Source organism: Nipponia nippon, unplaced genomic scaffold, assembly GCF_047370975.1.
Source record: "Nipponia nippon isolate SJK-2023a ecotype South Korea unplaced genomic scaffold, ASM4737097v1 scaffold_5, whole genome shotgun sequence".
Taxonomy (NCBI): Eukaryota; Metazoa; Chordata; class Aves; order Pelecaniformes; family Threskiornithidae; genus Nipponia; species Nipponia nippon.
The window spans coordinates 96,534,801-96,561,514 of NW_028262369.1; the positions used below are offsets into that span (position 1 = coordinate 96,534,801).

Consider the following 26,714-nt stretch of genomic DNA (forward strand, 5'->3'; position numbering starts at 1 on the left):
CAAGCCTGTTCCTTGCACGACCCTTTTCCCATCGCACAGCACGGCGTCTCGTGACAGCCGTGGCGGAAGATGAAGAAACCAGACCCCAGGTTTTCTCTCTCTCTCCCTAAAACTCCTGTTCGGCCCCAGCGTGAGCTTTTAGTTCCCGCTCCCCTCGCGTAGGCCTGAAACGATTACCTACTTGTTATAAATCTTCTCAGGTTTCACAGGCACACATTTGCCGGTAGGTTCCCGACCAGCATTGCTGGACGTTGGGCTCACAGAGACACATTCTCACACATGCAAAAGCACTATGATGGATCAGGGGCTCCTCCATTCACCCCTCCACTTTAAGCAAAACCGTTCCTAATATACCTTTTCATACGTGAAGCATAATGAATGTACCTTTTCTTATGCATGTACAATACTGTACTTTCACCCACTGGCAAAGAAGTTCGCTAAATTACTAAGAGCGTTTAAAGAGGTGGCATTCATTGTAATATACAAAGGAATTTAAAGCACATTTACAAATGAATCGGCAGGCATGCCAACAGGAAAAACAAGTTTAAATGTAAAATTTAAAAAAAAAAATTGAGGATTTCTTGAAGTTATTATTATGATATGAAAATGTTTATCCATTTTACAGGCTGAAAACTACTTAATTTCTCTTCATCTACAATTCAGGTGACCGCGGTTTTAAAGAAATATTCTTTTCCTTGGTTTCCTTCTCCCCTCCCCAACTGAGTAATAAAACATAGACTAATTTAAATAAGAATCATTATGCTCAGAAGGCCTCCTCTGGCTGGAAGACTTTTGTTCCACATGTCCCATAATCTCACTCCCACATGGCTGCCATAAGGTTGATGCTGAAATCAAACTCTACTATAGAATTTTCTTTTAGACACAGTAAAAATATGTATATCGGTTTGGGGAAAGAACTCCTATAATTTAGGTAATGGGAGAAATATACTTGTGATAGAAACCTCTTGACTTTGCTGCTCTGGTCCCTGTATTTTTTCCTCATCCAGGTTGCTATTAGCATATGAAAAATGCTTTTAATTTTATCCATTTCTGGACATATCTGTCACACACACAAGGAAGATAACAGCTAGGTTTCAACTTATCTCTTCTTTACCACCTCAGCAGCAGGTTTAAAATAGATCACGCTCTTTTCGTTATTTGCAGCCAAGGTGTGTGTAACTGCCTTCCTGAACAAAACCTGATAAAGAAGGAGCGAGCCAAACCATCGGAGGCGGTTTGCTTCCATCTCAAACACAAGTGTTTCTATCGCAGCATCTCACAGCATTACTTTCACTTGAAAAGTAAGAGTCAGAGAAGCTCTCACCCATAACTACACACATCAGTCGCAATACAGCAAGGCTGGAAGTTAGGGCCCTATTTTTAAGCACTTTCTGTTTGTTGTTTATCTGTTTCCTTAAAACTCCCACTCCCACCCCTGCCCTACGGACGGACGGCGCGCACGCGGCACGGCAGCTCCCACGCGCCCTTTGCCAACACAAGGCGACTTTGTTTTACGTGCTGCGACGTCTTCCATCAAAACCATATCCCCAAATTCTTCGGAGGCGCACGTGATGTCAGGCAATCTATGGCAGAGCCCGGAGAAAGCTCTCAGCAGTATGCAATCTATTTTCACACATGCTATGGATCTTATAGCATCAGTCATACAGTCGTCGTTGCACACACAATTTTTAAAGCCCGTTTCTGCTACTTTTTAAGTAAATTAAAAACTCCCATTGCCTCCCAGGCAATTAGGCTGAGGCTCTAGGACTAGCTTAAAGCAGCAAGACACTGAGCATTTTCATTTAGTGGTATTTGGCATGAAAATATTTGTGGCTTGGTGAAATTTTGCACACACGTTCTCCGACTTTGCTTTTTGGGATATGATGGGGAAATAGCTATTTTTGCATGAACGTAAAAAAAACCCATGAAATTATGCTTCGTTTTAATGAAAGGGTGGTTTTGCTTGACAAAACATATGCCTTTTATTAACAGTATTAATAGAAATGGGCCTGCTCTCAAACTTGCAATGAAACGTGACAAAACCCAGGGCCGGATTCTCAGCTGAGCTTCAGGCACCTTTGCAACCCGTTGCAGCACCGCCTGATGCCGTGCCCCCCAAAACCCCTCTCCTGGAAAAAGAATTACCCCCCTGGGCACACCACTAAATACCTCCAAGGCTGGGAGCGACACAAGGAGCTCACTTTGCAGGGTGCTTTCTCCAGCTGGGAAATTCGGGAGATCCTCTTTGCATCACGCAGCAGCCAAAATGGGTGTGTAAGATCTGCCTGTATATTTTTTTTTCTTCTCGGATCAGCCCAAAGGAGCCACGGGGATGGTTTTTGCCAGTGCCCACACATCCATGGTGGTTAATAATAGCCATGCAAGCGCCAACCCTCTGGCTGGCATCAGGAGGACCCATGAGTGTGAAAGGCTGACAGGAGAAAGCCCTGGAAAAGAGTTCAAAGCAGCTCAGAGAAGAGCAGCCTGTCTCACTAGAAGTTATAAGAAGGGGAATAAAGGGCACCTTGCACTAATCAGGGGGATTAAGCTGATGAGCAAAGCACCTGAAACAACTTTTCCTTCCCACCTCGACTGGAAGAGGAAGAGGGCTCTCCTAAGTAAATAAACCAGCACAGTCCTTTTCCATTTTGATGATTTCTCACCGTTTTACTAAATTGCCAGGCAGACAGAAGCCTTAACCCTGACAACACTCATGTGAAAACTCCACGCTTGGCTTTTTTTTTTTTTTACTTGCCTGACTTCTTTATTAAATGCTCTCTGGCTCTAAATGAGCAGGTGTCAGAGATGCAGTATTTCACAGATCTGTGGGTCACTGCCTGATTTTGCACTGCATCTAGATATTAAAAGTTCCTCTTATTAGAGATAGCGTGAAGAAAAATTAACAACTTGAGACAGTTTTCTAAACCGATAGTCTCTGGGTATATTTATTTTATGATGATGGCAATGAAGTAGCCCCTTATATATTTTCTATTGTCTTCAGTAAAGACGTACTTTAATCATAAACTGACGTATGAAACCTGCCTATTGGCCTATTGATATTTCTTTTGCACTGAGCGAGAAGCCAATATCCTATTTTAAATATAACTTTAAAAAATGACATTACCTAAGAAAATGCTAGCAGTATTCCTGATAAAATATACTGTGGTGGAGCTGAAAAGTGCATGCAAAGCAAGCTGCATTATTACAATGTTTAAATATTAATTATACCGCTGCGTAGTAAAGATGATCAACTGTGAGCGTCAACTAATTTTCTAAAAGCTGCAATGTTGGATTTCATCTAAACTTCTATTGTTAAGCTAAAACTAAAAGCCCAGCAAGTTTAGTCTACTGGAGTGTGTTTATTTTTATTGGTTTCTGCATAATTTTTTTTAACATAAACCAACTTTAACCCCTTTACTGTAATCTCTGCCAGTGGAACTCCAATAGCACATCATAAAATTCTTATAATTCTTCAAAGCAATGTAGCTGGAAAAGAAAAAAACCATGGGCACTTTGCAACAAACGCCAACTACAAGATTCAGCCAATTAAATTTAACTCTTGCAAGCTCATTTTGCTGACAATATATGTGTAGATATACGTTTAGCTTGCCCTCCCGTAGCCACTTCTGTTGGGAAAAGCTCTCAGCCACGATGCTCGGTGCTGGGCTGGCTCTATTGTGTGAAAAATCCTGCTCAGGTGGTACCTAGCGCTGGGACGTGAGGGAGGCTGAGCAGACAGATGGGGAGGCAGATGTACAATGCTACATAAAAGTAGAAAGACTTATATTATCTTATGCGAATGCCTTAAGTGACTGAGCACAGGCAGCCGGTGAAGGGGGGCCGGGATGGGAAACGAAGGGTTAAGTGAAAAATGACTGTCATTTCTTTCCCTGCGAGCAGCCATTGCTTCCTCAGACTTTTAAGAGGAGCCACAAGACTCGAGCGAGAGAATTACTTTGAGATTCTTCTGCAAAGACAAAGAAATAGTGTGCGCCGAGGCTGGTAGGCTTCCTTCCGTCACTCATGGATGCTCTGCCAGGATTTCCCACCTGAGACAGATTGCGACGCATGTTCGAATCACTCATGCACGAGAAGCAATACACAAGTTCAGTGTAAAGCCACTTTAAAAGCTCATCGGGTGCATACTTTACTTGTACAAAATACCTTATTCATGATGGAGCAGTGAGGGCCTAGGTAATTACTTGAATCAAGGTGGCCTCAGAAGTGTTTAAATCTACAAGGACACTTAGAGCATGAATAATGCAAAATAATTTGCATCTAAATTTTTTAAGTGTTCTTTATTCAAAAACTAAAATGCAGTTCCGATTAAAGTTTGATGAGTGAAAGCTGAGCACTTCATACCCACTGTGAAACGTCTCCTATTTGTGGAAATTATTTCAGACAGTGGTAAAGGGACAAAAGAGATCAAAAAAAAGTTGGTGATTAATCTGCATTACTTTTAAGCCATCCTTATTTCATGTTGTTTGGTGAGTAGGAAGTTAATTTCCGAACTTGCTGATCTGATACCATCTACATTTCACCCCTTTAAAGCAGCAGCATCGAAAGCACAGGTCTAATTATTAACCAAACAGAATAACTATTCTTTTGCCTTCGAAGATAGTGCAAAGCTCATGTCTCTGAAATTTGTCCAGTATCTTTTAGTGCAATTAATCTCGCCTCTGTCCCCGTCAACCTCTTTGGAAAAGCCTTATGTGCAAAAATACCCTGGCTGCCTCTCGCTCCGTGTGCTTATAGGGTACGGGCTTACATTTCTTCACTTGGAGCGTGTTGCATCCCTTTCTTTTGAATTTGCCATTGACAGCATAAACTGCCGCGTATATCATCAGTTCAGCACTTTATTATATCGTCTCCATTCCTATTTTAGAATGTGTTGAGCAACCCCCATAAAAATTGTTAAAGAGGAAGGAGTGAACAAGACAAATGTTGTGTAATGTGCTCGCTGAAAATTATGCTTTTCTCTGCCTGGGCTGGAGGCAGAGGAGAAAAAGGGAGAGGGAAAGCATGTCAGAAACAGCCGTTTTCGCACGCAGACGTCAATGATCCTGTCGTTAAATGTGCTTAATTCACGATTATGTTTCCAACGCTCAAACCTGCCTGTCTCGCTGGCGGGTGCTGCTTGGGAAGGCACCGAGAGAAGAGACGTTCGAAGTTGGAGAGCTTCGGAGATCCCCGGAGATTTCTCCGGGAGAATCTCCACAGATCTGCTCCCTGTTTGTTCCTGCCCTCCAAACCCAACGGCTCGCTGCAGTAGGAGAGACAGACCTTCCGAAAAGCAGCTCCAGGAGCCAAAGGGATGGGGTTTTTTCCAGCTGCTAAAACCTCAGGTCGAGAAATCTGCTGGGATCCAACAGGTTAGGCAGGCGAAAGCTTCAACAGACAGTGAAGTTTTAAGCGCCAGCTAACTGCGAGCAGCTAAACTTTAAAGGCCCCTTTGCAAAGGAAAATCATTTTCCTGCTGCAGCCCTTATAAAGAATAAAGACTTCCAATTTATTACCGGCTCGAAAGCTGGCTGCCACTTTATTGGACTTTCAGATGAGTGTGCTCGCCACGCTTTCTTAGGGAGAGGATCTGCTACGTTTTTCTTGGATTTGGAACAATGCGAACATTTTTTTAACTCATTGAACAAAGATTTCCCCAGCAACAGACCCCCTGCTCAGCAGGTCACCTATCTTTGCGACAGTTTTTCTTTTCCCACGCTAACCCTAGGGCTCATTTGCATAAGGTCTCTGTTGTGACAATTAGTTTCAGGTGAGCTGATTTCTATGAGGTTTGCCCAAGACGATACACAAGCTCTGGGCCTCCCTGATCCTGGCCCTAATTGCGACTGACTGGCACCAGACACAATCACCCTCTTGATTCAGCAAATTGTCCTGCAAGTAGCTTGTTGTGACCCCGCAATGCACAAATCATATCATGTCAACCCGGCATAGTAAACAGTGAATAAAGCAAATTCAAAAAAAAAAAAAAAAAAGGTTTCATAATAGCTCCTCCATCTTCTAGCCCCAGTGGACAAGATGAATACAAATTAAAGCTATATCATATCTGCATGCTGGTGGAAGAGGTATCGCTGCCCTGACTAACAACTTCGGGTTTTTGGGGGTTATTTTTTAATCTGCATTGGGGGAAAAAAGAAATCAGATGTTGCTTTGTTCCGTCACCTGGGGAGAAATTCCCCAGGTAGTGGAGCGGGGTCGCTGTAAATATTTCCTAGCTCGTTGTTGTGGAAATAAGCAATATGCTCTTTCATCATCTCAGAAGCTACAGGGTACATCAATATGCACATTAGCTGGGCTCCCAGTAGCCTCTGCTCAGTGTAGAAAGGCGCGGAGGCTGGGCAAACCCCACCTCTGAGCACAGCAGCAAAAGTCGGGACAGAACTTTTCCCGTGGTGCCGAGGAGCCCAGGGAGGAGCTGGGGGTGCAGGGGGACCTCACCCCACCTCCCCGCGCCCCAACCGTCCTACATCCCACTGGCGGCACACCTTTGGGCTCAGTCCTGCCCGTTTTAGGCCAGCGATAACCCCATGGAGGCCCTCAGCCCTGAATCGGCTCCCGTATTGACTTGTCAGTCAGGGGAAACATGCAGCCTCTGAGACGGGCAGAAAAAAGGAGCAAATAATAAATACAAGGGGAAAAACGCAAAGTTAATGAGGATGGAGGAATACCTTTAACTGCCAGGCTAACGAGAGCGCTTGGTAGGGACGAAGAGACCTCCTTATCTCTGATTAACTCCCTTTTCGTCAGTTTGAGTCACAGTTTTCATGTTATTTTTTGGTACGGTGCTCGATTCTTTCCTACCAGAGCAGCTCCAGCTATGACCTCTGCCCCGTGAGTGCGAGTCAGGAGAGACTCCCTCCCCACCTTACATATTGCTTTTTTTTTTTTTTTTTAAAAAACATGGTCTAATTTGCAAAATATTATTTGCCATAGAGACAAAAGCTGTTCCCTTGCTGTAACTGGGATATGAAGGGTAAACTCAAATTCAGACAGGTATATCGAGTCCCTGACTTCAGAGACAGTCTGCGAGGGCAGGATTAGGCCCACTGAATATATTACATGATGATCGTTATGTGAATTAGATTAGGCTATTAGTTTTGGACTATTTTTAATCTCCTGGGGAAATCTGTATTTACATTTGGGGTTTTTTTCCCTGATGCAAATTGCTTTGCCCAAATAAATAGTTATGTTAAAAATCCTAGTAAAAAATTTGTTTCAAAATTATTCACTGAACATGGTCGGTAGCCAGTATGAAAGGTCAGCCTGCCAGTCCCACCAGTTTGGAGCTGCAGTCAAGGTAAATATGTATGCAAAAGAGCATCTGACACAGTGCATTTCTGTTAACCCTGCAATCTTATAAACTGATTATAGGCAAAAAATATTAATTGTTTGTGTACATATACAGATAAAGGTAAGAATGAATTAAAAAATCACCTCTCTGCTGAGAACACCAAGTTTTACCCTGGGAAAAGCCTTAGTTCCAGGGTGGGAAACCTAATTCTTCTTTACTGGTACAATTCCAGTGATTTAAAAGTCACTACATCTTCTCACGTTAGTGTGATCTCAGGATTTGGTTATGATCTGGGGTTATGTCCCAAGCATGCCTGTATATGTCCTGAATTATTATGAGCAAAGTGGGGAATACCCCCCCACCTGCAGGCAGGGCAGGCAGGATGGCCCGCGGCACGGTGCCGCACACGGGCGCAGTCCCACGCGAGAGGGGGCTCCCGGACTCCCCCAGCCTCGTGCCCTGCACATTTGCGGGGAATTTAGATAGCGTTTTGATGCAGAAACACGAAAGGCAGCACTCCTGGAGTAGGACACAACTAGGTCAGCCTTGGGCTACTTCTTCCAGTGGCGTGCACCGTACTGGGTGCAGCGGTGGGAAGCCACCCACATCCCTTTTGATCCCTCCAGCCCAGCAAGGCACAGATGAGGAAGGACACTCAAAGCCCTGCCTGCCATGAACATCTCTATGGGTAACAGCAAGGGTCTCAACACCGTTGCCACCATCAAAACCCTACCAGGTTTTGACTTAGTTGGATAAACCCATTACTTCCAGCCTGAACCATTGCTACCGTGTTCAGCCACAGTGGTGGCAGGTCCAAGGTGGTCGCCCATCGCTTGCGAGCAGGCCAGAACATGGCTGCAGATGCCTAACAAGAGACCTGACAAACCTCACCTGCTCTGGTTTTAAAATACCTGGCATTTTTATTTTGTCCTGTGTCCATGCTAATGCTTTTATCCCTCTCTCGTGACACAAACCATGCTTTTATGGTGAAGGCAATGCAACGAGCTGATGTTGAACTTTAACCTTCAGCAACTCTGCCTCTAATGTAAGGCAAAACTTTTAGATTTTTAAGTAAATAAACAGTTGATTCTGACAAAAAGTGACTATTCCCTGAGGGGACATTTTTGTGAAACTGCGCCAGGTACAAAAAAAATGTATATTTTTTGGCTTGGTCATGAAACTGTCAAAACACAACTCTAACATGTTTTGCTGCATATGTAATTTTTTTCCCACAGCTCTTTCCGAGCAATGCTTAATTCTGAATTCTTTCCGTACCCAGCATTTGCAAGCAAATTGATAGATGCACAAGAAATTCAGGCTAAGTTTCTAGGTAGGTGAAATAGAATAGCCAAGAGAAAGAAAAAGGAGAAAACCAAGACAAAGTCGGAGAAACTTTGTTAAACTTTCCAATAAATTATGCTTTTGGGGTAAAATTCACCCTCAAAATAGGGCTTTGCTGAGATTTAAGCAGGGAGTAGGCTGTTTGCTGGCCCTTCGTACATGGGCTAAGTTTCACCCTTCGTGCTGAGGTACCTTAGTTTCGTTTTATTTTTAACTGCTCTCTTTCCCTCATATATACGTGTGTATATGTAAATCTCAAAGTATCTTGATCACAGTTGTGATTACAAACTTCACTTTTACTAAAAACAGCTATGGCACTGATCTTTAATATAATAATATATTTTCTCGAGTGCCTTCGCTGTTTCATTCCAGCAACTGAAACAGAGACAATTCTTTGTATGTTGAAATGTGTAATTATCATGTAGCCAAAAAGGAGGGTGTAATTTTCACATCTGATTACAAGGGAAGAATGTAAGTGAAGCTGCCTTGGTAAACTTACACTTGTTTACAGAGAGCAGTACCTTTGATATTAAAAACTCTAAACATGTAAAACGCTGGAAAAAATCAAGATTGTCATGCACCAAAGCTAAACAACACACACACAAAAAAAAACCCTAAGCATTTTTTTTGGCATAGCTACAAATGAAAAGTCAATTCTTCTGAACTTGTACTGGCCCTCCTCACTTGAGATGTTTGTTAAGAAGACTTACAAATTGTTTTTGCACAGTGTGCTCTACTTGTCGTGTTGAAGGTTAAGAAGTTAAAGCTCCAGCTTTAATTTAAAAAAGGGGAACTTCAAATGTTTCTGTTGTTTATAACTCTATTTGGTCAGTTTAAACTAGAGAAATGCTTTTTATATTTGACTTCATCTTCGCAGAATTTACTTCTCCTAAATGTGACTGCATTTGCTTTCAAGTTGCTTTTTTTTTTACACATGAACTCCCTCCTGGTTATTTCTCTCTTTTTTTTCTTTCTTTCTTTCTCATACACACGCTGCTGCTTTACCTTTGACGAAACAAGCTTCTGCTTATTATTTTTTGGTCATGTAGGAAAAGATGGTATCAAGGAGAGGAAGAACTGTTACAGAGAATATCACTTACCAAGGAGATTAAAGATAAGCAGCAAGATTACACTACAGGTAGAGGGAAAAACTACTGAAAAACCAAGAAAGATATCAGAAACCATTTAAAAATTATATAAATCATGATTGCTAAGGAGTTTTTGTCGTATTTTTAGAAACCATTAAAAACCGTCTGTGCAAGCATTGGATGTCAGAGTATGATAATCTCATGCTCTTGCTAACCAAGAAAAAGGAAAGGAAAGAGAAAGAAAGAAAAACAAATTACTTTTAGTAAGTGGAAAATACAGCTTTTTGTTGGAGTATGAAAAAAAAATCATATAATTAACATGTGCAACATCTATCAACAAGAGTATGATAAGACCCTATTTTCTGAAGTATGCTTTTTTCCTGCCCTAAAATTAAATTTCTGGTACCATATTCTTATTCAGAGCATCCTATCCATGGGAAAAAATACCTGTCACAACAACTAAGGCATTTGAAAAATAAAATGTAACCCAGTAATAGCAATAATTTGGGTTGAAGATGCATGTAGTTACTTTAAAAGTGTTTTTGTCTTGTGCAGAAAGACATGGGCTACTGAAATCAATTTAATACCAGGTGGGGGTTGACATTAATCTTTTATGACGATAATATTGTGGTGTTACAGGAGGGCAAAAACAAATATCTTCTTGTATGTATAACCACATGCGTGCGATGCCATGAAAGCCAACAGGGTTGTGCAGGGGTAGCTGGGCCGAATACAGCCCGTGGTACCCAGACTGCATGGGTGTGCTGGAGGTAGGTGCAGTTTCTGAGCAGTATTAGTGTACTTAAAACAACAAATTAATGTCTGTGGAACACTAATCAATGTTTGGTGCACTCCACATTTTTCACAGAGTTGTTAGAGTACATTTGCTTATATTCTGCACTATTTTAATTTAGCCATATTGATCAAACTGAACACTCAATAAGACCCTAGGCACCTTAGCCTTATTAAAATTAGTCAACTTGAAGTAAGTGAGCTGAGGAAGTAATGGAAACTATTCAGAGATTTAAATACAGTGCAGCCCACTTAAATAAATACCTGTTAATGAAATAAATCTGTATATGCACATATTTTCTCAGAAACAAATTATTAAGGGGGCCCTTCAGAAGAATACAGCTCAAACATATCCATTAGTTTAAAAGAGAAGCAGTTCTCTGGACTCATTGTGTACATTCGTGTTCGCTGGGTTAAACTTGGGGAATCTGTGCTGACCTTTTCCATCAAACCAGTTATCATTCTTTAGAGTTTTACAGTGTCAAAATTTATAAAAATGTCCCTAATTAACCTGTAAGTAAACACTGTTGTGGTTTTTTGGTAACTCTCCCGTTTGAGTTTATCCCAGTAAAAGTATAAATCAGCTGGGCCATCACCTAGATGAGTACATCTGGGGAGCTACAGAAGAAAAATAAAAAGCATTTAACTAACTTGACTGTTCATATGCAATGGAAAAAAAAAAAAAGTTATACTGCTTAGTCTTTACAAATAATATGTCTTCGTCTTCAGAAAGTTGTATCGTTTTTTTTCAGCGGGGTTGAGAGGCGCAATCAGAGCACCAACTCCAAGGCTTGACTTGAGCGGTGATTTGCAGTACAGCTCCTTTTGGCACATCTCTGGAGCTCAAAATATTGTTTTTGAAAACACTGCTGTTTTTCAACAAAAATAGGAGATTAGACAACATCTTTAACTGATTAATCCTCTCTCCTCTCCGAGGGGGTGACCTGTGATAGTGTATTATTTTAGCCAGGGAAAAAAATTGCAGCGTGCAGCAAAGTCTTCCTGCAATACCTACAAATGAATTAAGCTAAAAACTAGGTAGATGATCTGTGGAGGTTTCCTAGCCTCCCTTCATCAGGGGCTGCCTTTAGAGGACTTTGTATACTCATTTTTTTCCCCTAGTCCAATAAAAGATATTAGCTCTTTTCCCTAAGCAAAATCCCTCTCATGAATCAGGTCCTACGCTTGCAACTAGTGTGATATTGCTGGCCAGGTTTCACCCCAGTAAAATTCTAATCTATACTTTGTCTTTTAGAATTAAGAAGAAAATGCATATCAGCAGAATCTCCTCTCTACTTTATTTCATTTATAAATTACGAGAATGATGCTATTATATATTATTAATTTCTGCTGTTCTCCAACTCGGCTGCAGCAGTGAGCTGCGGATGTTGGAACGGTGTAATTATGTTCTAGTAGGGCAGCCATCCGTTTCCTTTCAAAAATTTACAGGATTCTTAATCATGCTGCTCATTTGGGTGCGCAGTAGCGAGGATGGCGAAACACAAACAGGGCACGTTCGTTTACACAGGAACACCTGCTTAGCATGATAGCAGATGTCAGTCAGTAAGCAGAACACAAAAGAAAAATATCAACAACAGCAAACTAGAAGCATTTTTAACTCGGTACGGGGATATCTTGTCTGGGGGAAGCCAAATGAAGGGGATGCGCCTTTGCAGGTCAAAGCAGAGGCGCGGTGACGATTTGGAAAGTCTCGGCTGACGTTCCCCGGGGACCAGGTCAACAAATCCAGACAAACTCCTTGCTGGATGATGGGATATTTAACAAAGCAGTTCTCCTTTGAGAGGGTCGTTTTTGCAAGCTTGATGCTAAGTATCTTGCAGGGATCATTGTATTTTTGAGAACTACAATAAAGTAGTTGAGAGGGGTGAAATACACAGGACTATTGCTCCATAGGTCAGGGTTTGCCAGCATTTCCATTGCAACCACTTATTCTCAAGGCTTTATATTCTACCTCTAAATGTTTCATTCTGGGCTGCCTCTTGGCTTTCCTATCTCAAATTGAGAGCGTGGGGTTGTTTTTTTTTACATATTTTATGAAATAAAACAATGTTAGCGGAGGAGAGAAAGTTCATAGATTTCATGCTCTCCCGTGCAGCGCTCCAACTCGGGAGCAGCCTTACCTCTCCCATAAAGACGTTGGGAGCGTGGTGCACGAGCTGAGCTCTTGCAGGCGGGTATTAATAATCTCCCTCAATGCCATACGCAGTAACTACTCTTCCACAGGATTGTTAGTATTCAGAGCAAGTCAACTTGCGTGGGTCCGTGCATTAAGGGCTCCCTAAGTATGCATTGACTTGATACCCAGTAATGGCTTCTAAGGAGCCGTTATGTAGTACCGTGTCAATGATCCATGCATTGAGGACTCCCTAAGTACGCATTGACACGATAGACCGGAACGGCTCTGAAGAAGCCGTTACGGTCTATCATGCCAATGATCTGCGGATATTGGCAGTGCCTCCTGCACTTCTATAAAGATTGTAAAAGTCTCTGAAGAAGCTGTTATGATCTCAGTGGAAGAACCATCAATCAGGTTGATGACAGGGTTTCGTTTTGCCATTTTTCCACCTTATCATTGGGAAGCTTTGTTTTACTTCTGGAATTAGATTCAAAGAACTGACAAAATATAAAAGTTGCCTGCGGAGTGGCTCTGGGACTGCATGGAGGTAACCAGGATCAGAATATGACCTCTGGTTTTATTAGTTCTAGGTTTTTAGTTCCAGCTGACTTGCTGGGAGGACTCGACCAAGTCACTTCAACTCTTCTTACCTCCGTTTACTCTTCTCTAAGAAGCACGGAAAGGGACAACATCTTTTGAGTAAAGATTGCTATGGGGCTTGGAAAATGTTCATTTAGACTAGTTACAACTAAGGCTCGTCTCAGCATCTCATCACTAGTGGAGGATGCTGAGACGAACAAGGTGTGTACGTCATACCTTTCACACCTAAGCACACAGGCAAAACTATGCTGAAAGGAGGTCTTACCTCTGAAGTTTCATACGCTTTAATCTATTGAGTTTATATAGTTTCTCTCAACTTCAATTCTGTGTATTTGTATCAGTTCTGAGCATCTCTGCTTGGCAGAAGGTCATCTTTGTTTTCTACAATGCCACAAATTTCTGTGAAAACACTCAATGTCTTTTTCCATGTCTTCCTTAGCACATGAATATTTTAAAAAACACTTTGAAAGTGCATCATTGCAGAATAAAGTTTGAATTCATGCTAAGTCTATGACCACAAAACACTACTTAACAAGCTTGCATTGTTTGTATCTGCTCTTCCATGCTCTTTCAGGGATAACTGGACTTTTTATTCTTTCATATTCGGTTCATACTCCTGTTTAGGGGAGATAGAGCTATAGGCTATAGTAGAACATACACAGAGAGAGAGAGACCACTCTACCTATTTTATATGCTACTCACTAACATAATAAGCCTATTTATGGTGTGATCCCACATCATCCAAGCCATATTTACATGGTTAAATGTTAGCAGACCACTGCAGAAACACTGTAACCATACCTTATGGAAAGTAGAGATCCTCAGGCAAGAAAAACTAGAATTACTGGACAGGCTGGGGTACTGTACAGAGACTTTTTTTGTAGCCAGGCTGGCTTGAAAAGTATGAGCTCAAAGAAAAAGAAACTGCAAAAGGAGCCAGAGGCATATTACAGAAGATCAGAGAGGAGGAGGATAAAGCTGGGGAAGGTGAGAAGGCCAAGAAGTCTCAGGAAGCAGTGGCCATTGATCCTAGGTACCTCCTTCTTGGGCCTCAAAAACTTGAATATTTTTAAGTGTTTTCAGATGCATTGAACTTCTAGAGTTGTCCATAGTTAAGTACCCCAAATCAAAGGTTGCTTTGGCAATGCTAATTATAAATTTGGATTTGCACAGTAGGCTATAACCATCAGGTCCACAGCAACATGGCCAGTGAGCAGAGGACAGAAGACAACAGGATATCTGCTGAAGGCCGGAGACATGCTCGGCTTTTATTAACACTGTCCCTCAACCAAATGCCTTTCAGGTAGAGGAGCATACAACATATTCTGGAAAGCCACAATTGCTCCTTGGCTAACCTCCTTCTCTCCAAAGGAAAAACTTCAGTGGCCATTATTAATTCCTTGAGAATGCATCTTCAGGATTTAGAGCCTGTTTGGGGCGGCCTTGAGAGCCTACGGACAGCAACCGCCGCTGCAACCCAAATTCCACTCAACATCTCCCTCCATGCTGCATGTTGCAAATTTGTATGAGAAGTTGCATTTCAAAGTCTGGACAGCTGAAGACTGCTGTCCCTTGGAAAAAAACCTAAGCTTTGCATTAAATATAATCTTCTGGGGGTTTAAATTCCACTGAGAAGGAAAGAGAAGATCTTGTTTTACAATGATTCAGACCACATTTCGTGTGAGGTCTTTAATGCACTTTTTCAGGTATCTCACGTTATGATGCTGCCTCTGCAACATGTGCCGAGTCCTCGGTTCAAAATCTCAAATATTTTTTTCGACATTTGGGATACGAACAGGTGTTAGTCTCCTTCCATGTATATATTTATTAGTAAGATTTTTGCACGGTATAATTGAAGCCCGGCAGTTTTTACCAACTGCGGCTTAAGAGGAAAACTGACACAATGTAATGTTTTGTCTCTTTTTTTGCCCATGCAAACTGGTCACTGAAAAGGTGCAAAGTGCTGGTAAAAGTACATTTTCTAAAATTCAAAGCCTTTTAAGAAAGGTACACAATGCAAGAATACGCAGCTGCAATTTTAAAAAGGCTACTGTTCCTTTAATGCCCAGCTGGTCCTGAGATGTAATAAAATTGACATATTGATTCCTTTGAATTTACAAATGCCTGTTTCATAAACTCCATCTCCAAAGCCTAGGCATCTTTAGAGCACTGTCATTTTTTTCTTCAAATGGATCAATTATGTGCCCACGTAATCCTGTTACCTGTGAAATCCATGCATACTTCTCCCATTTGCTGCAGTTCCCAGGCGGACAAACTTGCATTATGTACGCATAAACAAACAGAGCATTTTCCTGATATTAGGGATTGTTTTCAAAGTGAAAGGCAATCTCCTGGGTCCTTTACTCAAAAAACCATACATAGTGCGGTGTTCCTCCAAGTAACCTCACTGCACTATATGTATAATTATTACACAACACGGCAAATCATTAAAAAAACATTGAGTCCCGCTATCTCAAATGCTTCAACTGCAAAAAGGCACCAAGACTTTGCAGCCAGCCCTCATTTTTCTGTTGAATCAAACTTTCCCATTTCTTTACCAGCTTCTTTATTTGATAAATATCACTGTATCTGTAAGGAAATAATTTTCATCAGAAACGTTTCTGCGTGACTTAATTATCAGAAAAGCACCCAAAGCTGCAAACTTTGCTGTGGAAGTTTGTGGCTTTTTAATGTTATTTCTAGGAAAATTCATCTTTTCATTGTGCTGAGCACCTTTCCATCATTTACACACACACACAGAGTCAAGCAGGCATTAACCTGCAAACCTACCACTTATGCATATAAATGCATCACACATACAACTATTCCCATGTCCCTTGGCATATTATTTGTATGAATATATACCATGCACATGAACACATTTATACACATACACACCACGCACAATCCTCAAATGTAAGCAGAGAAAAAGAGAATAAATGTGGTTTTCTCTGTATATGAATTCTTTATAAAGTACCATGTATATACATAGATATGAATTCTCATTTCATTCTTTCAGGCTGTGCTGTATCTGATTTTCTACACTTCACTGGGCAACCAGCAGTTCAGTTACACTACACTTGCCCTGTACAATTTGTCTCTAAAAGGTTCCCAAAATTATGAAACATCTTGTCTGCTGCATGACCTGCTCACCGCAGTGCCTCAGCCTGAGGTGCATCCACACATATAGAGAGGATGGCACTGAAAAAAAATATATACATTTGACGCTTGGAGCCCATACAAGTGGCCCAATACACCCCCTCCATTGTGCAGGAGTGGGTTTTAAAGATAAATGGCTGCATGTTAACCAGATTTGACATGCTGCACAAAAGCAGCCACCTTTGGTCCCATGACACAGCCAAACAGAAAAAACAACAAGCAATCCTGGCAAAAGATGTCCGACGCGAATAAAAGCCCAACAATTTGTCACATAGTCGTTACAAAATGTTCCAGGCTTTGGGGCTTGCCATGGGACAGCAGCGATAAGAAGAGCATAGAAAAAACGAGGGCTGAGGGTGTTGGGGTGGCGGAAGAGTTAAAACTCGAGGAAAGCTCCGGTAGTTACAAAGGGGAAACAAAGGGGATATTTTCATTTGGCTCTTTCCGAAGACACACACACACAAAAAAGCCGTAATTAATTAAATCAAGAAGCTCAGTTGTTTTGAGAGGTGATTGAAATCTGACATGCAAAGTAGAAATATTTATGTTTACTTTCTATTTTAGGAATCCCCGAAGCTACTTTTCCTTCACTGCACTTCCCCACCACTACAATGGCCATGGCTCAGTTTATCAAGTAGTAAGCACTCCCTGTTCAGGGCCAAATCCTGCTCACGTTTCTCATGGCATTTCGTCTTTCCTCATGGGAACAGGCCCAGAAAACTCCAAAGATGTAACTGAGAGTGAGGACTAACGTGTGGCAGCAGAGCAGTACCTGATCTCCTGCTTTCCTTTGAGTCTGCAAGAGACGGTAAAGAAAAAGCCCAAACTTAGGCTGAATTTCCGAATGAGCTTGATCCTACAGCTTTCCGCTAAAACCAGCCACAGGCATAAAACCCGACTTTTCTGATCCATGACCCACTGAAGTCACCCGTGCACCTCCATCAACTGCAGTCGGGTTAGGATTTGCACCTATGCCTGTTCGCTAATATTTCGATATATTTTTACAGCCCCTACACCGAAATAAGGAGTTCAAATGCATCAGTGCAGCTGCTTGCTAAGCCCCACATAATGGAGCTCACATTTTAAAATACCTTTCAGTCAATAATCATCATTGCTTCAGTGATTACCGTTAGCTTCTTTATATGCAGTGGCAGAAAACTGGGGGGGGCTGTTAAAAGCAATATTGTCTTCTAAATTAGAATAATCAGTTGTATAATAAACTCCAAGAATTTGATTATTAGAAACATACATTCATAATTTTCTCAGCCAAATTCCTTGGCATCCGCTTGCCCTCTGACGAAACAACGAATGGTACTTGCTCTTCTGCAGTCCCAGAGAATGGCAGAGTGCTTTAGAGATATTAAGCTCCGCAAAAGCCCTGTGAATGAGTTCGGCAGTATTTCCCCGTCTCATAGACAGGGAAAATGAGCACGGCGAGGTTAATTGACTTGCCGGAGAGCACACATGGCACTTGATGTTGTGCTCACCTTCCCCAGCTCTGTACCAGCAGAGCTGGGGCCAGGGTAGCATCCCGCCACGGTACCATCCCGCAGCCTCTGCCCGCCCGTGCTGCAGCAGCACAGCGGTCCAGCGCGGACCGGCACGGCGTGGCCTTACCCTTCTCCCTTCCCTGGCCTAATTCCTTTGCAGGGGTTTTCGTACGAGCAAATTAAATAGCATCAAAATCACCTCTGAAGTGCACAGGGCTTATCAAAAGGAAAAAAAAAAGAAAAAAAAAAAAACAACCAAGTGTCAGCCAGAAGAAAAGTTCATTATTATATGTCAAGGAAAAATTAATAGAAAGGGCTTCAATAGTTAAATTACATGGCTAAATCAGCCTTTCTGCAGGAAGACCAGCTTTCTTTAATTAAAGTATGTTATGTTCAAAAGCCATCGTGCGCGTGTTTTACAGCAACCTGATACCGACACCTGTACGTCCCTGTTCAAAAATTCAAATGTTTTCACATATTCCAGCCCAGTGACTGACGTTATCGAAAGTCTGAGTTATTTTTAAATGTAGACGGGGATAACTAAGCCAGGGCTCTCTGTGGAGTCAAACAGGGGGACAAGGACTGTTCAAATCATGGAAATGTCAGTTCCAGCAATGTGTGCCTTGGATTTTTTTTTTTTTTTGACTGTCAAGAAGATTTTAAATCTTTAATATCTGTTTGTTGTCAGGTTTGCCTCCAGCTTTTTGTATCTGCAGGTCGTATTTTCGTGTTAGGAATTAGCATTTCTCATTTGCTAGCTGAAAGTTTAGAGAAGCATCAAAATACCGATAAACAAAGTTCATCTAAGGGAAAAATCTCTGTATGCATAACCTAGTTAACAATTCTTTTATGGTTGCGGGACAAAATTTGAAATGCATGTTGAAAAAGAGAGTTTTTACAGAAAGCATGGGTACTACCGAGGCTTTTCTAGTGTGCTGTACTAATTTTAAACAAGAAATCGTTACGATTTCCATGCCATATTAGCATCTCTCTTATTTTGCGGTATCTGCGCTGCTCTATTTCAACCCACTGCAGGTTGCTGTTACTTTTTTTTGATACTGCATGGTCTAAACTCGTACCGTAGCTGAAGACATTCGGGATTACCGGGGCCTTCAATCGACATTTTTGGCCTTCGTAAAGGATCTCAGCCAAACATTTTGTTTAGTTAAACTCTAGCTGATGCCACGACACATGTAATATCGCTCCCCAAAAAGTGCAAAAGTGATGCATTGTGCCATCTCTGGCAGCATTTGTTCAGCGTTTGCTGCGAATGGGGAGGAAAAAAAGATACCGAATGCACGGATTGATTTTCAAATTACCTCAATATTTTGAAAACATTTTCACCTGCATGCTGAGAATGCTAAGAATAGGCAGGAAGGCAATTGTGCATTTGCACAGCCTCCACTGCATTCATTTATAAATTACCTCATCACTGACTGAAATTAACACTGATTCTTACAGGCAATTTCTCAATTTCCAATGCTAATTACATTTTTTTTACTTTTAAATTCTGTACCACCTGTTTTGGGCAAGACATCTTAGGCAGCGCGACCGCATTTAATCACAATTTTAATTAACCGCCCTGTAGATGTGAAAAAGAAGCAATTATAATGTAGATGAATGATGATTTTTCTGCATTAAATTGTTTTGTTTCCCTGGTATGTTGATTGTAACACAGCACACAAATACAGTAACTGTACAATTTTTTTCTATTGTAATTTAGTAATTGTTTTTGGAAAACCAGTTTGGGAATGAGTGACTTCATCTGTTTACAAATTGATTGATACTGTTAACTCACTGATTGCTGCAGCATACATTTTGTATTGCACAGCCTAGCATAAAATATAATTAGGCATGCACAGACTTTGCAGCACCATTTTGGAATCTGAAAATCAACTGTAACCGAAGTGTGTTTTCCTTGAGCATCCTAGTATCAGCCGGGGCTGATGAGACGATAATCAACAAACAATGGGCTTTTCCCATTCCGCCGCTGGTAGAAACCCTTGGATTTAATCTGATAGTCTCACCGCGTAAGTTTTTTTATTTTTTTTTTTCCGGATTGTGTTTTGCCAGGCCTGGGAGCTAAGGGCTGGCAAGTCTGCAGCTTGCCCAACTCCCTCAGATTGCTATCGGGAAGGAGCAGGCGAGTGATGGAAAGAAACAATGATGGCAAAAAGAGCCGCGGTTCACAAAACCCGGGGATCGTTACTGACACGCGTGTGCCGTGGCACCGGCTATCTCCAGCTACACGTTACGAGGGGATAAGATCTCGATCTGACTCATGGCTGGCAGATACAGATCGTCCAAGTTATATATATCCCCGCGGAGATGCGCGGAGACCGTACCCATCGGAGGCAAAGCCTGCTTGCTTTCCCAGGGAGAGAGGTCACGCCAGAGCGGGAAGGGAGCAGATGTGCGGTGCTAGCAGCACCTGGGCTCGGGGAGGTGGTGCCACCACCGCCGCGCTCTGCCGGTGGCCCGGGACGGTCCTGCTGGGGTTCTCCCACCTCAGGGCTATAAATCCCCCAGCACAGGTGGGATGGGGCACAGGGACGTGGGAAGAAGTGTACCTCAGAGGTTACCTGTGCTGCCTGCAGCACTGGGGGGTGGGGGCCAGAAAAGACATGGCAGCTCTGCCTCTCCCAGTCTCCTGTGCCACCCATGGAGCGAGAGGGCTCCATCAACTAGGACTTGCCAAGAGGTGAGAGGCCACGTCGGCCCGTGTCCTACCCCATCGCCACCAGACCTGCCATGTCACCCACAGCAGTCCAAAACCGGGACACCGAGCCAAAGGGACAAGGCAAACCCAGGGCTGGCTCCCGTGCTGTGGGGGCACAGGGGTTACTGCGGGTTGGAGACATCTTGGGGTGTTCCTGGTCTCATCTGCTGGCCTGCTCGTTTTATAAATATTTGTTAGGAGGGAAGGACATAAAGTCTACTGTTCAGTAGGTGATTTTTGTAAGAATCCAGCTATCCATACATAAAAGGGTCTATTATCTCACTGTGGAAGAGATTTACATGCGTAACTCCCATTAACTCTTATGGGACTTAGGCACGTAAATCTCTTGTGCATCTAGAGAAGAATAGACCACATAAGGTCTTGTGATCTATACTGCTAGTAGGTTTAAGTCCCTTTCATTTATAAAGCTATACAAAAATTAACCATTAAAGCTTATTCTGTGCAAGCTGTCCCCCTACATATATCACCCAGCGCTCTGTTTGAAGTACTTGATGTAAACGCATACTGAGAAAAGGTACCGGAGAAAGCAAGCCCATTCATTTCAGTTAGTAAAACTGTCATAGTTGAAAGGAAGCAGACTAAGGGCAGGTAGAAAAATTGTACAGGTTTTGCCCAGCAGATTCAATTTCAGATTTAGGCTCTAGACTGCACTGTTTGGAGAAGGAATACTTTCATTTTGCTGAATGCTCCCTCCTCCCCCTCCTTCCCTCTCTCCCATCCCTACTTATAGCCCTCAAGTAAAGCACCGTGCCTTGGACCAAATAAGCCTGAGTGGCTGGAGCGATACAATCTTTACACAATCAAACTAAGATGCTGCATCTACTAAGGAAAAATAAATAAATCTTTTATTTCATAAACTTGTTTAAGCTGAAATGTTCATTGGTAAGCCTGTAAAAGTGGGAACATCTGTGCTCCTGCTGGGATTTGATGTCTCACCACAAACCTTTCCATAAGCACTTTGTCTCTGATAGGAAACAAAGAGGAAAATACCTGATCCCCAGCCTCAGCTGGGCAGCTTCTTATATCTTCACGCCCTGACCTACCGAGCATTCCTCCCAGCAACGAGCTGCTTCCCAGGGCTACCTCCACCATGGAAGCTGGCTAACTAATCTCTTAGCAAACACTTGCAGCAAACCTGAAGAGAGTTTAAAAAGGCGACGAAAAAGGGGAGAAAAAACCAACCAAAAAAAAAAAACCCAACAAAAAAACTTTCTACAGATAAAGCCTACAGCTTCCCTAAAAGAAGAGGATCAGAACCTAAATATAGCTCCTTATGCTCACGTTTTCTCTTGATGAACTGCTGAGATACAAAGTTGTGGCCACCTAATGAACACCTATATATTACATACATATATATTAATCTTAATCCGTTTTCCTGCTCCCTTCCACTAACCTGCCGTAACCCAGCTTGCTTTATTTCTGCCTGCCAATAGGCCTCCGCCTACGCTTACAGGTATTTGCAAAGCGCCGCTTTTATCACAGCAACACCGCCGGGATGATATGGCACTTGAAAAGTCCATCCTGCCTGCCCTGCCTGCACGCTGCCTAACCTCTCCTTAGGAGCTTATAAGAAAATCCACTGTTGAAATAAATAACAACTCTCAACAAATGATCAAAGAAGAAATAAATCTTTTACCCTTATAAGACTTTTTAAAACTGAAATCCCATTTTTTAACTGGATAACAGTTAGGAGGCTACCGGCCACCTATTTTTCTGGGAGCTACGTTTTAAATGTTTGCTGCATGGATATTGGACAGACAAACGGATCTGTAGTTCTTGGGAGCAAACGCTTTTAAAATAAAGTTTGTGTGTCGTATATGAAAACATATTGTTTGGAATTTAAGTTCTAATATCTAGGAATAAACAGAGCATTAAATCAAGCAAAACTGTGACAAGGCCAATATGCACATGGATGATGCCAGCGAGGCATCTCCAGCCCTTTGTTCACAGCTTAACAAAACTGTGCCGTCACACCACTTTAGCTCAACAGTGCCTGTCGAATGGGCATCAGCAGATCAGCCAATGCCTGTCACACACACCGCTGAAAAACTGTTTGAAAGCAAGGCTTACTTTAGCACAAGTCTGGTAGGAAAAGTGAGAGGGATTTTTAATCAGCTGGTAAAGACTACAGATATATATTTAGGGGGGGGAAATATATTGTCGGGTCTCTCGCCCGGGAAAGTAACACGGTTTTGCTTGTTTTCACCTTTCAGGAAGGAGCGGGGCTGATGGTGTTGCCTGTTCCTTGCCGTGCTGCTCCCTTCCACGCTACATAAGATTTGGGATTATTTTCAAAGAAGTGAAATTCTGCCGGGGTGGGGGAGTGTCAGAGGGAACGATCCCGATTTGGCCAATAATCTATTAAAAATTAATTTTCACGTCATTCTACTTGAAGCCCCCCCCCTCCCCGTGACAGAGGATAAATGAAATAACATATTCAAGGAAATGTTTGTTTTGATTCTAATGTAATTATCTTTCCAGATGAACGTCTCTCTGGGTTGGGTTTTTTTTTCTTTTGAGCTGATCAAAATATGTTTTCATTGGTATTAACAACCTTCTCCGTCACTTCTCTTAACAGTCGTAGTGCATAAACACACTACTACTCCGCAGCAAAATCAGCTTGTTAGTGACAGCTAACTTCAGCTCAGCACTTCGCTCTTTTGTTTTACAACACTTTTTTCCCCCCACTTTATGTTTTGGGTTTTTTTAATTTTTACACCCTCTTTCCCCAACCGGCCTCCTCTGGGTACATGGGTGGGTGCCAGGAGGGGGACCGAGGGGACCGTGGGGGGACTGAGGGGACCGTCGGGGGACCGAGGGGACTGGGGGGGGACTGGGGGGACTGGGGGGGGGGGCAGCCCCGGGTGCTGAGCCCTCTCCCCCTGCCTGCCCACTGCTGCTGTCAGCTCGCTGCCTGCACTTTAGCTGTCTCTTTCCCAGTCCCTACCCTGTCAGTTTCTGGCCTGCCAATTTCAACTTGAAGCTTGACTGGGCTGATTTGATGCAAATACCTCCAGGGAAAACCCTGAAACTGATGAACAGTTATGTCAAGTCGATTTTGCACCATCGGGAAAAGGTAACCTCTGCGAGAAAAAAAAACAACAAGGTTAAAGAGACAAGGGCTTTTCACGTGTAATACCACTGCTGCACATCTCGTTCACTGTTTACCATCCCTCAGAAATTGTAACTGTCAGAATTAGTCCTAATTGCAGATGCGAAAGCTGCCATTATAATAAAAACAGAGGCAGTGCAGGCATTAAATGTAGCAGCCTAATTTGTGAGACTACTGAAAAGGTAGAGTAAATGAATATTTCATTACTTTAATTACCAGGGACTACTCTTTTCTTGCTGTCTTATGATAAGTGTTGCTGTAACTAGCAACAGCAAACATCCACTAAAACATAAAGTGCAATAATAGTACTGCTGTCAGGATCGCTGCTTTAAAATACGAGCAGGGGGGAAGGGGGAAATATAATGGTTTATCTATTTCTTAGAGATCCGCAGGAGTAGGAGATGGAAACTCGTTTAACGTCAAAAAACAAAGAGGCGAGTAAACAGGTTTTAGTCAAAGAAAATAATGGCCCGGGGGCGGGGGGGGGGGGGAAGTTGAGGACACACTGGAAATCCCGGACCCCGGAGGAGCGGTAGGCAGCGCGGAGCCGCTTCTCCTCCTCTCCCTCCCTCCTGGGAGCAAAGGTTGGGGCTGGGGGCCGAGGGGGGCGAGGCGGGGACCGGCCCCCGGGAGGCGCAGCCGGGCCGGGTCCCCCCGCCGGGGCCGAGCGCGGCCAAAGCGCGGCACCGCGCCCCGGGGAGGGCCGTGCTCGGCGGCGCCGGTGACAGCACCGAGGCCCCGTGTGTGTCGTCCCCCCCCAGAAAAAAAGCGGTTGACACCTCTGCCCCTGGGCCGGGGAGGGCGAGGCGGCTTCGCACCCTCCCCCGCCCAAGCGCACCGCGCCTGCGGCTGCCGCTCCGCACCGCTCCGCGCCGCTCCGCACCGCTCCGCCGGCCGCAGTGTCGGGGCGGGGGGATGCTCCCCGGGGGCGGCGGCTCTCGGCCGGGGGTCCCTGCCCCGCCGGTCCCTGCCCGGCCCGGCCGCGGGGGGGGTCCCAGGGGAGGGAGCCGGCAGCATCCCGGCGTGGGGTAAGGGGGGGGGCCGCGCCGGGCGTCCCCCGGCCTTTCGCCCGCCCCGAAGGGGATGCCCTGCCCGGCACCGAGCCGCTCCGCCCGCCCCGGGGCCGCCCCGGCGCCCGCCGCCCCGCACGGAGCCCGCCCGTCGGGGCCGCTGCCCGCCCGGCCGCGGCTCCCGGCCCCGCCGCTCGCAACAGCCGCTCCCGACAGAGCCGGGAAGATTTGTCAACAATTCGCAACCACTCTGGTAATTACATTCCTGGAATCCGCAGCGATAGATGTAAAGATAGGAAGCTGCCTCGACTTTCCGTTTGGAATACCCGTTCCTGTTCGCAGCGACCTATTCCTCTTTCCAGCCCTTCCTAACCATATTCCCCCGTTCCTCCTCCCGTGCTTTCTACCACTGGGCTCTCCAGAAAGAGACGTGACGAGTCGCTGTGCCTTCCTCCTGTCCTCAAGCCCTGTCCGAGGAGGCACAGCTCCCTTCTCGCCTTTGTGTGCCCATCTATCCAACCCAGCTTTCCTCTCAAAGACCCGAAAAATATGCAAGGCTTGCACTGCCGCTGAGAAGCAGGACAAAGTTTAACTTCTCTGTTGGCAGTCGGAGAATAACTCCCAGGCAGAATTCGAGCAAAAGATCTGATTTGCTGAATTCTGCTCTTTGATTTGTATTTGTATGTTATTGCTACTGCTAAGGTTGTTGCCAGCCTCAATTAGATCACAAATGAGATCAGTTTAATTCAACTCCCAAACTGTGACCTGACCATGGTCTGAAAGTATTCAAAAACGCATTTTAAGCCTTCCTTTGATTTCAAAAGGAATACTGCATGCTTGGTCATTCATACAAATAACATAAAACGTAATTATGGGATGATTTGGCAGATGACATTCCTGCCAAGCGACGCTCCATGCCAGATACTGTAATGCTATGGCTGCTGTCCTGGTGCTTGAGCCCACAACACCCTTGTGTAAGGTGGGAGTAATGGGGTGTGCGCGACGTTGAGGTGTTTGAATGTATTTGGGGAGGCAAATGCAATAGCAACGACCGCACGGCATTAAACCCCCCGGTTAGAAACTGCTGTATCACTTGGAAGGGACGGGGATCCGCACTATCAAACCTCCAGGAGGCTGTGACAAAGGGAGCTTGCAGCTTGACACACGGGTAACAACATAGCAAACACCTTTAATTCTGTCATGTCTCATACCCTTTGCTTTCTCGCACATTTGTGGCTGCTCTAACATTGACACCTCCACTTTAAAAAAGGAAATAAAAAAGAACCCTCGACAACAAAAACCCCCAAAAGAAGCAATCTTAGTCAAGCTAAAAAGAGAAACACCTGTAAAGTTATTCTTAAGCCCAGCAAAAATAACTAACTTATTAACTCCTTCTTCTGGTGGCTCAGAAAAGAGCAGTAAGCAGCCTTCTTGCCAAAAAAAGTTCACTTTCGGGAATGTGAAGCCCCCAGAAAGCCGACGGCGCTCCTTCAAGCCCCGGCGTTAATGGGAAGCCACTCGTACAGGTTTGCCGGCGTAACTTCTCAGCTATTTTGCTGCTCGAGCGCAAAGCCTAAATTGACCTTCCTCGCTTAGCCATGCTTGCGAGCTTTCCCAGTGAGGTTTTGGGGTACGTTATATATGTGGGGGTAGATACAGAGTACATATATGTGCATGTGTGTGCGCACACACGTATAGATAACCCCTAACCGATGGCGGAGGCTTTCGTGGCGATGCCTCATAGCTCTTCCCGGCCCTGGATCTGGTGGATTGACCCCGAAAGATTCAAGTGCCACCAAGTAGAAGATGTGTCAGGTTGAGGGGCTGCTGTGGCTTTGGCAGTGCCACCATCCTGGCCCGTGTCCCCCCCCAAGCTCCCCCCAGGCCCGGTACCTGCAGGGCCAGCGGGGCCTCTGCCAGGCAGGGCCCCGGAGCG

The 26,714-nt window shown here is 43.9% G+C and overlaps 1 protein-coding gene across 3 annotated transcripts in view; it reads right to left on the reverse strand.

Moving 5' to 3' along the window:
* ZEB2 (zinc finger E-box binding homeobox 2) overlaps positions 1–26,714 on the reverse strand; it is a 114,059-nt gene that overhangs the window by 76,423 nt on the left and 10,922 nt on the right. The window contains exon 3 of one of the 3 annotated variants that reach the window (XM_087733061.1): positions 17,199–17,222. The exons of 1 other annotated variant lie outside the window; for it this stretch is intronic. In XM_087733061.1, the coding sequence (XP_087589187.1) occupies positions 17,199–17,222 (24 nt within the window). Of the gene's footprint in view, positions 1–2,169; positions 2,448–17,198; positions 17,223–26,714 lie in introns of those variants that run through there. One more of the 3 variants, XM_087733063.1, reaches the window with a different exon arrangement.